Source organism: Camponotus vicinus, unplaced genomic scaffold (assembly GCF_025532165.1).
Source record: "Camponotus vicinus isolate PSW18456_S1 unplaced genomic scaffold, iyCamVici1.0 SCAF_8, whole genome shotgun sequence".
NCBI classification, from domain to species: domain Eukaryota; kingdom Metazoa; phylum Arthropoda; class Insecta; order Hymenoptera; family Formicidae; genus Camponotus; species Camponotus vicinus.
The window spans coordinates 3,002,501-3,018,022 of record NW_028141980.1 but is presented as its reverse complement, the minus strand read 5'-3'; the positions used below and the strand labels follow the sequence as shown (position 1 = coordinate 3,018,022).

Sequence of the window (15,522 nt, the reverse complement as noted above, 5' to 3'; positions counted from 1 at the left end):
ACACACACACTATTTCCGTTCGATAACCGTTCAACGGTCGTTCATTTCCATTCGACAAACGTTCAATAGTCATTCGACAGTCGTTCAATATCATTCCATAACCGTTCATTTTTCAATAGCCACGGCTATTGCCACGGCCGTTCGATAGCTGTTAGTTGCCGTTCGATAGCCGTTTCTGACCCGTTCGATAGCTGTTAGTTGCCGTTCCTGCCCCGTTCGACAGCCGTTTCTGACCCGTTCGATAGCCGTTCGTTAGCTGTTCCTGCCCCGTTCGATAGCTGTTCGCAGCCGTTTGTTGCCGTAATTGACCCTGTTGGTAGTCGCTTCTAAGTAGTCCGTAGCCTCGTTCACAGTCGTTTCTGACCCGTTCGATAGCCGTTCGATAGACGTTCCTGGCCCGTTCGTTGGCGTTCGATAGACGTTCGATAGATGTTCCTGGCCCGTTCGTTGGAGTTCGATAGACGTTCTTGACCCGTTTGTTGCCGTCCTTGGCCCTGTTGGTAGTCCGTAGCCTCGTTCACAGTCGTTTCTGACCCGTTCGATAGCCGTTCGACAGCCATAAACATTATTTTCCACAGTAAAATTCTAAAAATAATAGATGTTTATTTTTTTAATTAATTATAAAATTTTTATAAACCTAGTACATTTGCATCTCATATCTTTAATGCTCTGTGCATATCTCACTTCATATTGACAGTATAGTTTGCTATTTAAATATTATATAAGATTATATTTGTTTTTGCATTTATCTTTGAATCATCCATTTTGCCGGAAATATTTGAATTTTAGATCCTAGGTATGAAACATTGAATTCAATTAAAAATCGATTTAGCGATTAATAGCACTGTACCCTAAATAATTGCACTAAATAAATTTTATTTTGGTCGTCTCAATTAATTAAACGAAAATTAAATTAGTGAAGTGGATATAATATACATTTTCATTAAAATAAAATGAATTTTCTTTTAAATGAGTATTGCATAGCTTAAAATTAAATCAAGAGTGATTGGGATATAATTGGTAAAAAGCATAATTTGAAGCATTTTTACGATTTTAAAATTAGTGCATAGAAAGTATAGTGTTTAGACACTGTCACATATTTCATATTATGATAATAATTTTTTAATAAAATTATAAAACTAACAAATTAAAATTCATAATTTTTTAAAATAGTTTTATATAATCATACAAATTTAAAAAATGCATATTTTATTGTTAAGATATTAAATATACAATGTAGGTTTACGATCTTTAATAACATTCAAAAATATATTATATTTAAATTGCATAGGTTTTAAATAGAAGCGTGCGTCTAAATTAAAAATAAAAAACCGTTTATCAAGTCTGAGCTGTATATTTCATTCTTAACACGATTCCTTATTTCATTCCTTATTTCAGTTTCTCCAAAACAAAAAGTTTTGAATAATTCCTTAGTAATCGAGGCATCTTGAGAAAACCAAATATCACTCGTTCCTATTTACACGTCGACAACAATGTTGACTTGCTTTTCTTTTTTTAGTTGTATACTGCTTGTAAAAAGTTTTTGTAACGAATGAATACACTTAATATGCTAAAAATTATACTCACTGGTACAATATTATGTAGTAACCACTATAGTGAATACTGACGATGTCCTATTATCAACGTACTGGAAGATATTATTCCATAAAGTTACTGTACCATACAGTAGAAATATATTACCTCTACTTTTATTATATGCTTAAGAGAGAAGATGTGATTGTTTTGTATTGTTAAGAAGATAAGATTTGAATAAATATATCAAACAAAAGAGAGAGAAAATTGAAGTAATATATACGATACTTTTTTGTAAAATGCAAGAAGATAAAAACTAATTAGAAAGAAATTGCTGCGCATTCCAACATTCTATTCTGTCAAACAATAAGCGTATTTGCCTAAACTACATATTCCACATAACGATTCGGATAGCGTAATAATTTTTCCGGCATTTTATGATTTTAATTAAATTTCTTTGCCTATAAAATATTTTTAATAAAAGATTTATTATTCATTATTATATATTTTTTATAATTATGTAATTTTTTGAATATGATATTAGTATACACTTCAATATGACATATTCAATAATTGCTTGATTATATTTCATTAATTTTTGTGATTTCCTTAAAAATATTACGTGACTGATATAAATATGGAACTTTTTTATTTCAATTAGACAAAATTTATACATGTATGTGCTAAAGAGATAGATTATTGATTTTCATATTCTCTTTTTTGCTTATAAAACTTATGGTTAATGCCCATCATATAATAAAGCGGAACATATAAAAAAAAAAATGGAAACTAATTTTTCAACGAAATCGAAATGCAAATCGATCGAATGCTATCAATTTTTTATTTAATACACTGTACTTAAATGCAGTGTAAAAGAATACACATTTAGTTATTAAAAATTCTTAATAGATCCGCAGAATTCCTTTCTTAATTTTTTTGCCTTTCTATCTACTATATCTCTACTTCTTCTTTTCATTTTTGCTATCTTATCTTATTTTTTTTTTATTATTTATTTATGCAATATTACAAAAGAATTAATAAAGATTCGCAAAATATATGAGGAATTATCAAAACAGATAAATAAAATTTGTAGCTTGAGTTTATATATAATGGATTCATTTTATTTAATTTTAAACGCTCCGGCAATGAAGTCTACACCATTCAAATTTTAATTTTAATTTAACACATATGCGAGCAGTAAGTTTTACATTTCTGGTCATTCTTATATTATATATTATATTATTTTTATCTACTTATATGTTTTAATTTTATGTTACTTATTTTACTTTCACTTTCGCCTATGTGCATTTATTTTGATCAAATATGAATTTAAGATATATTAATTGTAGATATAGAGAGAATTGCAATTTAATGAAACAAAGATTTATACATATTCAACAAATATATTTCGACAAAATTTATTATAGTTAAATTAGGATTTTTATATAGTTTTTGAACATATATAGATTAATTAACTAATTATTTTTCCCAATACATAAATGATTTTTAATTTTATAGTTTAATTTAAGTAACAAATATTTCTGCAAACAGAAATTTATTTGTTTTAAAATATACAAATAATAATATTTATAATTCGAAAACAGCAACTATTATTTACTAGGAATTTTTGCATTGTGTTTTTGTTGCAAAGAGAAATGGTTAGAAATATGTTAAATTATGTATATCGCCAAAATTATCTCAGGTATCCCAGTATAACTTACAGAAGCATAGTAATTAATTGAAAGAATCGGTAGTATGCATGGTACAGTTACGGATATAAGCTGCTAACATCGCAATGCAACATATATTAAGTCTTTCTGTAAAAATACTTCTTATACCATAACGATTCGTATGAAACATGATCAACATTATTACTCTGAAATATTAAAATGAAGTTACATTTGAATTATAAGAACGCTTTTATTTTAAATTTAAATGAAAATAAGAATCAATGGCATAACATATATTTCTCGATAATAAAACTGATCATTATAATTATCATTTCGTATAGAAGAGATATACATTTATATTATAAAAAAAAAATACATAAAGGAAAAAGATTTGAAAATAGACGTGCATATGTAGATTTTATTAATTTTATTTATATGTGTATATATTTATATATACATATACATTCCATTTTCCATTGTCTTTAAATGTGTATGATTTATTAATAACTTGAAAGAAATTTCTAACAATATATGTTTAAGTTTTATATATGCCCACAGTTATATGGAAAATATTAAATTATAATTCAATATTATAATAATATAAAAATATATTATAATAATTATAAAAAATATAATTTATCCTTTTGCTCTGAAATTAATTTCTTAGCCATAACTTTTAATTCTTTCCTGAATTTGTACGTGGAAAAGCATTCAGAAATATCACTTCAGCATGAAGTTTGTATTGATCATCATCATGTTATTTGCCACTAAGTCTATTAATTCTTGTTCTGTCACCTACACATACACAATTTGATCATTGTAGTATATTTGATAAAACATTTTATATACTTTGCATTAGAAAATAATCTGAACGTAATTATCATAGCACATGTATGCAATTAATGTTTAAATTATAATCTGCAATTTATTATTAAAAAGGGAAATAGAAATTTACAAGTTCAATAATATAGAAATAGAACCCTTGGCGAAGGACAGTGATTACGATAGTGACAATAGTGACGATATTCTTGATGAAAAGTTACAAAAGAAACAGCGAAATTTAAGCATACCTGAAATAATAACATTAAACGAAGCAACAAAGATATGTTGCATTTCTTATTACTATATGGAAAATGGATCGAAATATTGTACCGAATGCTTTCTAGAAGACCCGTATCAGTTTGAAGAAACTAGTTCTGTTCGGGAACATAGAACCATAGGTTGTAGCAATATGGATAATATGTCATGCAAAGGGTGCAAAAAAATGTTTGAATCAAATATTGCCCTGCAACATGTGCCCTATTTGCACAAATTAAAATAGATGAGTCATGGATAACATTGTAAGTATCTTTTAATTTATTATATATCAAAAGTATCTTAAAATAAATTATTAAATAATTTAAACTAATGAAATGCATATGTTTTCTTCTGTTTTCAGAAACGGCTTCCCCCCCACATAGCCCGACGGCCTATTTTATATATTATTTTTTCTTTTATATTGTATACTTTTTTTATTAAACTCACACATTTAAATAAATTATATATTTTTAATTGTAACAAAAAAAATTGCAATTATTTACACGCCTTTCCCTTGCGCTCCAATCCTTTGCGTGCTCTCGCATTAATTATAAGTCTCGCTATCGTTCTCTCTTGTACGCGTTCTCTCTCACACGCGCGGCAAGGGTGTAAAGCAGTCGAATATTGGTATCATAAACAGAAAACATAAAAAGAAGGAAGGTTCCAAGATCCATTTCTCTTCATAGGAATACTGTTCATATTGTTTATACCGAGGGTAGAAAAAGACCATGAAAGGATCATGAATGGTTAATATATACAGTGGGTGTAAAAAATATTCGTACACTAGTGTAACCCTTCCAGTTTTGAGACCTTTATAATTCCTACAGCGGAGAGTAACATTCGATTTCAATCTCAGTCGTGTATTGTCCGAAAGGAGAGCGTCAGCGAGTTTAACCGTGGTATTTCTTTTTCCGTGTGTGTGTGTGTGTGTGTGATTATTTCTTACGCTGCAAATAAAATGGATTCTATTTTTCATTTTTCATTTTGGAAGAGGAGTTTTGTAGAGCTCTTATTTTCTGTGATACTAAAAGTGGTATTTGTCTGGAAGGTAGGTAGTGTTTTTGTGAAAACAATTGTGCGTATGTGTATGTGGATTTTTAATATATATTATTTTATAGTACCCCGATGATGTCAAAATTCCCGGGTTCATCAACATACAGCATCGACGCAACGTGCGGGCGGAGCGCTGGAACGCGCGACACGATCTCGCGGAGGAATGGGGCGACACCCCGGAGAGTCGCCAGGATAATGATGTAAATGGATCGTGGAGATATCTCGACATTTTTAATCTGCGGCTGCTCTTCGGGATGGAGTCCCTATTTGACGAAATCTGCGAACTATCGGTTATAAGATACGAAGAGAACAGAATAATCGAAGAGGAGAGAATACGGGAAATACAAAGAAGACTGGGAGAGGAAAGAAGAAGACGGTTACTGGAATACTGGTACGGCTCTGCAGTTCCAGGGGGCTAAGGTACATATTTCTTTTTAAAATTTTTAAATTAGTTTTTTTTTATTTTTTTTATTTTAATTAAGATAAAATTAATGTAGCGTTTTTCCTGTTTCAGGAGCTGCCTCCCCCTTACAGCCCGGCGCACCGTCCGCATTATTTTATATTCATCATTTTATTTTCTTTCCCTATATTTTATTAATTTTTAAATTTTAATATTAAGTACACACACACACACACACACACACACACAATTTGTAATACTCATACACACATTTAAATAAATTCTACATATTTTTAATTGTAACGAAAAAAAAAATTGCAATTATTTACGCGCCTCTCCTTGCGCTCCCATCCCTTGCGTCTCTCTTGCGCTAGTTGTAAGTATAGCGATATCGTTCTCTCTCGCACGCGTTGTTCTCGCGCTATTATCGTTCTCTCTTTCGTACGCGCTATCGTTCTCTCTCTCACTCGCGTTGTTCTTGCAATATCGTTCTCTCTCGCACGCGTTGTTCTCGCGCTATTGTCGTTTTCTCTCTTTCATATGCTCGTCGCTCACTTACCTTTGCGTCGTCCTTCTCACGCCATCTTACATTGCACCATCCTTGTCGCACGTTGATGTCATCCTTGTCGCACTGTCCTCTTCACACACTTAGCGCTATCCTTTTCCCACATGTAGCGCTGTCCTTTTCCCACACGTAGCGCTATCCTTCTCACACCACCGTCTTCTTTCCGCGGATCCCCCTTCTCCTCGCAGACTCCCTTCCTCGCGCGTGACGTCACTCACCGAGCGCTGCAGTTCCTCCTTCCCCGCGCGTGACGTCACTCCCCCGCACCACGGTTCCCCTCGCGCCTCACCCCCCCTGAGAGGACCTGCGTTAGAACCCGCCTTGTATACCTACTGGCAGATGATCGACGTCTGTTTGTCTGGAAACCTGAAGGTCATCGATTAGATGAAAAGTATGTGCTTCCTTATGGGAAGAGTGGGCGCATTATTTGTGCTATGTGGGGGTGGATTAGTTCTCATTGTCCGGGAGAACTAGTCGAAGTGTCATTGCATATGAACGCCTTCGAATATATAGATATTCTGGAGAACATTTTGCTGCCAAGTGTTCGCAGAATCTATAGCGAAGACGATATTCCGACATTTCGACTAGTTCAGGATAATAGTCCAGTGCACATCGCCGGCATAGTATAAGAATGTTTTGCTCAACACCCAGAAATTGAAGTCCTTGATTGGCCAGCGAAATCCCCGGATCTCAATTTAATTGAAAATATTTGGGCAGCAATTGTAAATTCGTGGGATCCTGGCAATGAAAGAATTAAAGCACAATTAGTTATGCATGCGAAGAATGCGCGGGAAAATCTCAGGCAAAAGCCTGAACTTTTCACAAACCTACGCGGATCCATTGAGAAGAGATTAAACTGTTGTTGCACGAAATGGGTGGTGTACTGACTATTGAACAGTTCTTTTTAGAGCTAACTGAACGGTTCTTTTCAGAGCCACAATTAATTTTACGTTGGAACATTCGTGCGGAAATTTCATTTAAAAATTTTTAAGAAACATATTTTAACGTATCTGTTAGCGAGTGCGTCTGCGCGCCGGCAGGTCGTGCGGAGATCAGGAAAGAAAGACGCGAGCGCCCTCTTTGTAGGTGAGAGAATCGTTGTAGCGCGACGAAATGTGCAATTGCGAATAAAATAAAGAGATTATTCCGAACAGTGATTATCAGCAGTATTAATTCTAATCTAAAACATTTTGGCGTCCAACGTACTGGCTCGACACGACTGAGAAATCGAGTCATGCGAGCGTAAGCACGTAAGATCCACGATCGATGCACAAGCAATGCGACGCAACGAAGTGCCGGTATAATGGCGGAAAGGCACGTGGTCGGATATATTGTGTGATTAACATACAAAACAAGTATAAACAAATATAATAGAAAGTGCATATGTACGCATCTAGACGTCGCGGGACAAATAAATAGAGTGTCGTCTTCGCGCTAACGCAACCCAACATAACCTCAAAGATTCGGAAAGCGACAAGGGCTTGAAGAAAAATCAAGAAGGTGAGTGAATTGCTCAAGGAATTCCTTCTAATCCAGCTATATTTCAGATTCCTGTACAACATGACAGACGTAAGAGTATTGAAAGAGTATTCAAACAAAGACGTGCCCGATACAAGGGCAATGTAACGAGGATATTAACTTACTTGCATTCCGATGAACCAAAAAATGCAAACAATGCACAAGTGAGATTAGCAAAGCTCTCAGAATTGTGGGACAAGTTTGAGGCAATACAAAACGAGCTTGTCGAAGCAAGGCCGGAGGCAAGCGAAGAAGAATTCGCGGCGATATAGGCAGAAAATGCCGAAGGGCAACTCTTCGAGGCAGGCTACTACAAGGCAGCAGCGAAGCTTCAAGAGATCATCGCAGAAGCAGTACATCAAGATCAAGCAGCGCAGATAGCCCCACAGGAGGCAGAGGGACCAAATTGGCCAGAGAATAACAGGAATCTGCATCAGCGAAGAAGCAAACCAAAGCTCCCAGAAATTAAATTACCTGAGTTCAGCGGAGACTTCACAAAGTGGATTTTTTTCAAGAATAGTTTTGAAACTACCATACATTGCGATCCGGATTTGACACCAATGTAAAAGCATCAATATTTAGTAGGTCAGCTTCAAGGAGAAGCACGTCAGGTCATTCAAGGATTCACCATATCCGATGAAAATTATAGGAACGCTTGGAAGCTTCTAAAGGACACCTACGACAATACAACGCTAATAATTGAAACTCATCTCGAGGCGTTACTGCAATTTCCAGATATCACAAAGGAGAACAAGGCCGACTCAATTCGGCAATTCGTTTGGCACATCCGCACGCACATGAAGTCTCTCGAGGCTCTGCAGCAGCCAGTTGATCAGTGGGAGACGATGCTCCTTCATTTAGCAAAAAAGAAACTGGACTTCATTGAGCAACGCGACTGGCAGAATATCGCGAAGGATCGAAGACCCGATAACATGCCAACAATGGAGGAATTTCTAAAATTCCTGACAGAACGCTGTCACACACTACGAGTATTTAATCAAGGTAAAGTAAAACCGCAATCAAATGAGAAATCAACAATTAAAGTAAAAAAGGAAAAGAAGGTCTCACTAACGACCACCGCAGTAAGTTGTAAAATTTGCAATGGAAATCATGCTATTTATCGATGCGAGGAACTTCTAAAGCAATCTATCTCAGACAGGATGAAATCAATACGAGAAAAGAAGCTCTGTATCAATTGCCTGAATGCAGGACATGTAGCGAAGGAATGCAGGTCGTCGACATGCAGGAAGTGTGCTGGACGTCACAATACACTCCTCCATCGGGAGGCGGAAAATCAGCCGAACGAAAGCGAAGCGTCGGCAGCACCGGTGGTCACCTGCTGCTCTGATCAGGCGAGTGCAGTGGCAACGAAGGCAGAAGCGAACACCGGACAGGAAGGTCCGCCCATGAGCATCTTCTACGTACAAAAACCTGCATCAAGAGTGATTTTATCGACAGTTAGAGTTTACGTTTACGACGTCAAAGGAAACCTGCAGACATGCAGAGCATTACTCGACCCGGGATCACAGTCAAATTTAGTAACGGCAAGTTTAGTGAGGAAGCTCAAAATAACATGCAAATCGGAAAACCGCCCTATTACCGGAATAGGTCAGACGCAAACGAGGTCAACAAAGAAAACGGACTTACGAATCAAAGCAGCTAATAGTGAATTTACAGCGACCTTGGAATGTCTTGTGTTGCCCACCATAACGGAGCGACTGCCTCAAAATAGGATAGATGTGAGCAAGATCGCCATGCCAAGGGACGTACGTTTAGCGGATCCGAGTTTCGACGAACCGGCCGAAATTGATCTACTCATCGGTTCAGGATTGTACTGGAAGATACTTTGCGGAGCACCGAGAAACCGCGTAAGAGGCCAGCCTGCATTGCAAAATACGAAGCTGGGTTGGATCGTCGGCGGAGAAATGTTTGAAGCTGGACCCAACTCATCGGAAATGAGTTTAACAATAACGAATGACACGTTACATCAACAATTGGAGCGTTTCTGGACTCAAGAGGAGATCATCGAAACACAAATACAGTCAGAGGAAGAGAAGGCCTGCGAGAAGCATTTCATCGATACCTTCAAACGAGATTCAGCTGGAAGATTTATCGTGAGGTTACCGATTCGAGCAAGCATCCAGCTAGGGGAATCAATGGAGCTGGCCATGAAACGTCTGGTGTCCCTGGAAAGGCGTTTCAAGAAGAATCCGGACCTGAAAAAAGAATATATCAAATTTATGAAGGACTACATAGAACAGAAGCATATGTCATTGGCGGCGAACAATAAGAATCAAGGAGCTGAATCTTACGTACTACCCCATCAAGCTGTTATGCGAGCCGAAAGCGTGACAACGAAACTCCGAGTTGTATTCGATGCCTCGGCCAAGACTACGCTCGGCACTTCATTAAATGATAAACTCATGGCGGGCCCAAACTTACAAAAAACTTAATCGATATCATTCTTCGTTTTAGGGCATATGAGTACGTCGTGACAGCAGACGTCGCTCAAATGTTTCGTCAGATCCTTGTCGATAAGAGGGATCGACCATTGCAGCAGATACTCTGGCGGGAAGACCCGAAAGAAACGGTGAAGCTGTACGAGTTGAATACCGTCACCTATGGAACGAGTTCTGCACCTTACCTAGCAATACAGTGTCTCAGACAGTTGGCAGAAGAAAGCAGCGACTTACCACTGGCGGCGAAGGCAATATTCGAAGATTGCTACATGGACGATGTCCTTAGCGGAGCCAGGACTATTGAAGAAGCAGCAGAATTACAGAGGCAATTGTCTCAGTTGTTAAGCCGAGGTCAGTTTCATCTTCGTAAATGGCGTTCAAACGATCCAAGGATTTTGAGACATCTCGCTGCGCAGAGCAGTACAGAAGAAGCGCTTGTCATAGACAAGGAAGGAGCGCTTAAAACGCTAGGACTTTTGTGGAACGCCAAGTCTGACAGTCTGCAATATGAGGCCGAGCTAGAAGAAATACGATTGATAACAAAGAGAGTCGTATTATCAAAAATAGCTCGGGTTTTTGACCCGCTCGGCCTTATGGCACCGGTGTTAATCAACGGAAAAATAGTCATGCAGTCAGCAAGGACTGTGGATGAATGAGCTCGAATGGGACCAGCCGATACCTCAAGAACTTTCATCTGCATGGGAAGAGTACTACACAAGTCGCTGGCAAGAATCAACGCGCTTCAGATACCCCGGAACGTGGTTCCTGCAAATAGTTCAAGGCAATTCGAGATCTACGGATTCGGAGACGCTTCAGAGCGAGCATATGGAGCTTGCATATATACAGTAAGCGAAGATAAGCAAGGAGAGGTACACTCTCACATTATCTGTGCCAAGGCAAAGGTGGCACCGCTCAAAACGATTTCCATTCCGCGATTAGAGCTAGAAGCGGCTCTCCTGCTTTCACGCCTGTGTGCGGTTGCGAAGAAGGCGTATAGTGAACGAATCAGAAGCATAAGATTATGGAGCGACTCAACGATCGTACTTGGATGGATAAAAACTCCGCCCAACAAAATGAAGACGTTCGTAGCGAACCGTATCTCCAAAATTCACGACATCACGAAGAACATCCCTTGGTATCATGTGCCAACAAACGAGAACCCAGCGGATTTACTGTCAAGGGGAGTCAGCGCCGAGGTGCTAGCGGAAAGCGAACTATGGTGGCACGGTCCACATTGGCTGACAAACGGCCAGCCAATATGGAGGAACCAAAAGCAGAGTTGCCGGAGCTAAAAACGCCAACGGTAACGTTAACAGCGAGCGAAGCGACGGATGTATTAACGAAATTTTCGACATTCCAGAAATTCAAGCGAGTAATCGCTTATTGTATGAGATGGAAGCACAACGTGCAAGAAGCTAGGATAAAAAGTCCGTTGACAGTAAACGAACTCGACAACGCGGAAGAAATTATAGCAACGATGGTTCAACAGGAGACATTTTCACAAGACTATGAAGATCTAAACAAAAATAGAAAATTATCAAGCAAGAGCAAGCTGCGAGTGCTAGACCCCCTTTTTGACAAGAAGGGACTAATTAGAGTAGGTGGTAGACTCCGACACTCAAGTCTGTCGATGGAAAGAAGGCATCCTATCATACTACCAGCAAGACATTTTATAACAAGCTCGATTATGTGTGAAGAACACAGACGTTTGCATCATTGCCCGCCTGAGCAACTTCTCAGTGCGGTACGAAGTCGATATTGGCCGTTAAGCGGACGCCGAGAGGCACGTAAGGTAGTGAAGAATTGCTTAAGTTGTTTCAGACTTCATCCAACTACTCCTGGAATTAAAATGAGAGACTTACCGAAGCAGAGAGTAATCGGGTACAAGCGACCTTTCACGAACACCGGTGTGGACTACGCCGGCCCCCTGCAGGTGCGTGAAAGTCGGCGCCGAGGAAGAATACATATATCGAAGGGATATATAGCACTCTTCACCTGTCTTGCAACGCGAGCTGTGCATCTAGAGCTCGTATCGGATCTCTCAACAGCGGCATTTCTGGCGGCCTTAAACCGTTTTACAGCACGGCGCGGCATCTGTTCCCAGATGTTGTCGGACAACGGGACAAATTTTGTAGGAGCAGCCCGAGAGTTGAAGGAATTCTACGAGTTCCTCGAGAGGAAGAAAGAAGACATACAAGTAGCTCTCGCTCAACAGAAGATCGCATGGAGTTTTATACCACCCGGTGCTCCGCATTTTGGCGGCTCATGGGAGGCGGTGGTAAAGATCACGAAGAGGCATCTCTATGCAGTCACGAGAGGAAGGATACTTACATATGAAGAGTACGCCACTCTTCTGGCCGAAATCGAAGCGATTTTAAATTCGCGACCATTGACTCCTTTGTCCAGCGATCCAGCAGACCTTTCCGTGCTTACTCCTTCCCATTTCTCGATTGGAGATTCGCTCATCTTACCTGCACGAAGGGATTATCTTGATATTCCAGAAAACCGTCTTACAAGGTGGCAGCATATTCAGAAATTGAGTCAACAATTCTGGGATCGATGGCAGGCCGAGTACCTGCAGGAGCTACAACGGAGAAATAAGTGGGCAGACGGCGAGGACAACATAAAGCTAAACACGTTGGTTCTATTGAAGGAAGACCACGTACCGCCGCTTCAATGGACCCTAGGCAGAGTTACTGCCTTATTTCCTGGCCAGGATGGAATTGTGAGAGTCGTATCAGTAAAGACTCGAAGCGGTGAAGTCAAGAGATCGGTCAAGAAATTATGCCCGATACCTATAGACGATTTAAAGACATTGAATAATTAATTACGAATAGTTAAGTTAAAGGACAGGATGTAGCAGAGTCTGAATTTAATTTTCCTTTCTTTCATTTGTTGCCAAGAATAATTTATGTTAAGATATAATTTCATTAGTCCATGTGCGATGTATTATTTGAGTTAGCATTTAATCTTTAATTTGAAATTGTTAGTTTATTTGAAAGCCTGTCCTTTCAAGGGAGGCGGATATGTTAGTGAGTGCGTCTGCGCGCCGGCAGGTCGTGCGGAGATCGGGGAAGAAAGACGCGAGCGCCCTCTTTGTAGGTGAGAGGGTCGTTGTAGCGCGACGAAATGTGCAATTGCGAATAAAATAAAGAGATTATTCCGAACAGTGATTATCAGCAGTATTAATTCTAATCTAAAACAGTATCATTCATTCCTTTCCTGCCTCCTTATATTAATAATATATATTTATTTTTGTATAGTTAAATCGCGCGCGTGTATTACCAACTCTGTCCATTATCGACCCAGAGTATCATTTTGTAGCGATCGGTAATTAGGTCGATAAATCAGGACTAGTTGGCCGCTGACGGCTGATGGCTCCATGATATATCTCTACGTCCCCCTTGCTCCACGAGAGGGGCCACGGAACGAATCATTGTCGCGGAGTGTACATATCCTGCGTCGTTAGAATAAGGCCTGTGTTCGTAAATACGTTGCGTCCGATCCGCGATCACTCTGTACATATCCTGCGTCGTTAGAATAAGGTTTGTGTTCGTAAACACGTTGCGTCCGATCCGCGTCGTACTGTACGCGACCACCCTGTACGCATCTTACGTTTGTCACATAAGATCCGCGTCCGTCACGAACTATACGCGACCAGCGTGTAAATATTTGTGTCCGCATTTCTAATTGTACGCATCCTCTTGGAAATATACATGTTTGTGAACCTATCTTAAGGATTACGGAATAAAGAGTTGTTTGTAATTAACCCGTGTAGTTCTGCGAGCCTGAGCCTCCCCTTCTCCCGAATCCTGACTCCGGCGAGCCGATCCGCGGCGTCGGGAAAGGCGCTCCGTTACAAAATTAAGATATTATTTTAAGCCTCATAACTCGAAAAGTACTCAATGAAAAAATACTTTATTAAAGTGTTTTGGAAAGCTCTCGAGATAAGCTGCAAGAATATGCAATAAAAAATAAGGGGTTCCGTTCAAAAAAACATCGATGACTTTGACCTGACCTTCAATAGGTCACTCAAGGTCAAGTACATATGTTCATCATTTGTCCGCCTTCGAGCCAAACAACTTTTGTTTAAAATATTTTTCCATTTCTTCCATATTTTTCGAGATATTTGCTTGGGGCAATTAAAATGGGACACCCTGTATATACAGGGTGAGCCATTTTAATTAACGCACGCAATTATTTCGGAAACAAAGCATTTTAGAGAAAAATGTTTCAGACAAAAGTTTTATGGTTTCGAGGGGGCCATAAGACGGTATCATTGGTTTGACACTGAAGATTCATTTGAAGGTCACGTGAAGGTCACTTCAATTTTTTTGAATGGAACACCCTATATATTTTTGCACAATCTTGTAGCTTATCTCGAGAGCTTTCCAAAACACTATAATTAAGTACCATTTCGTTAAGTACTTTTTGAGTTATGAGGCTTGAAATAATTTCTTAATTTTACATAAACCGTAAAATATCTTGTAAAATATTCATTTTTCGATTATCTTACCTTAATACTTTTACGTACAAAATAATGAGAGGAATCAATTGGTGTAAAGAAAACACATAGTTGTTTTGAAGAAAAAATATGTAATTTACAATTAACAATTCCATATTTTTTCTTCAAAACAACTATGTGTTTTCTTTACACCAATTGATTCCTCTCATTATTTTGTACGTAAAAGTATTAAGGTAAGATAATCGAAAAATGAATATTTTACAAGATATTTTACGGTTTATGTAAAATTAAGAAATTATTTCAAGCCTCATAACTCAAAAAGTACTTAACGAAAAGGTACTTAATTATAATGTTTTGGAAAGCTCTCGAGATAAGCTGCAAGAATATGCAATAAAAAATAAGGGGTTCCGTTCAAAAAAACATCGATGACTTTGACCTGACCTTCAATAGGTCACTCAAGGTCAAGTACATATGTTCATCATTTGTCCGCCTTCGAGCCAAACAACTTTTGTTTGAAATATTTTTCCATTTCTTCCATATTTTTCGAGATATTTGCTTGGGGCAATTAAAATGGGACACCCTGTATATACAGGGTGAGCCATTTTAATTAACGCACGCAATTATTTCGGAAACAAAGCATTTTAGAGAAAAATGTTTCAGACAAAAGTTTTATGGTTTCGAGGGGGCCATAAGACGGTATCATTGGTTTGACACTGAAGATTCATTTGAAGGTCACGTGAAGGTCACTTCAATTTTTTTGAATGGAACACCCTATATATTTT

The 15,522-nt window shown here is 38.2% G+C and overlaps 2 protein-coding genes across 2 annotated transcripts; both read left to right on the top strand.

Annotated features, from left to right (window-relative positions):
- Positions 1-6,732: 6,732 nt before the first annotated feature.
- LOC145976288 (uncharacterized) lies at positions 6,733-10,269 on the top strand. The gene is made up of 4 exons (XM_083107357.1): positions 6,733-6,921; positions 7,846-7,980; positions 8,089-8,378; positions 8,466-10,269. The coding sequence occupies exons 1-4, from the start codon at positions 6,733-6,735 to the stop codon at positions 10,267-10,269; spliced, it is 2,418 nt and encodes an 805-aa protein (XP_082963483.1).
- Positions 10,270-11,296: 1,027 nt separating this feature from the next.
- Positions 11,297-13,102, top strand: LOC145976287 (uncharacterized). The gene has a single exon (XM_083107356.1). It carries the CDS (start codon positions 11,297-11,299, stop codon positions 13,100-13,102), a length of 1,806 nt encoding a protein of 601 aa, XP_082963482.1.
- Positions 13,103-15,522: the final 2,420 nt, after the last annotated feature.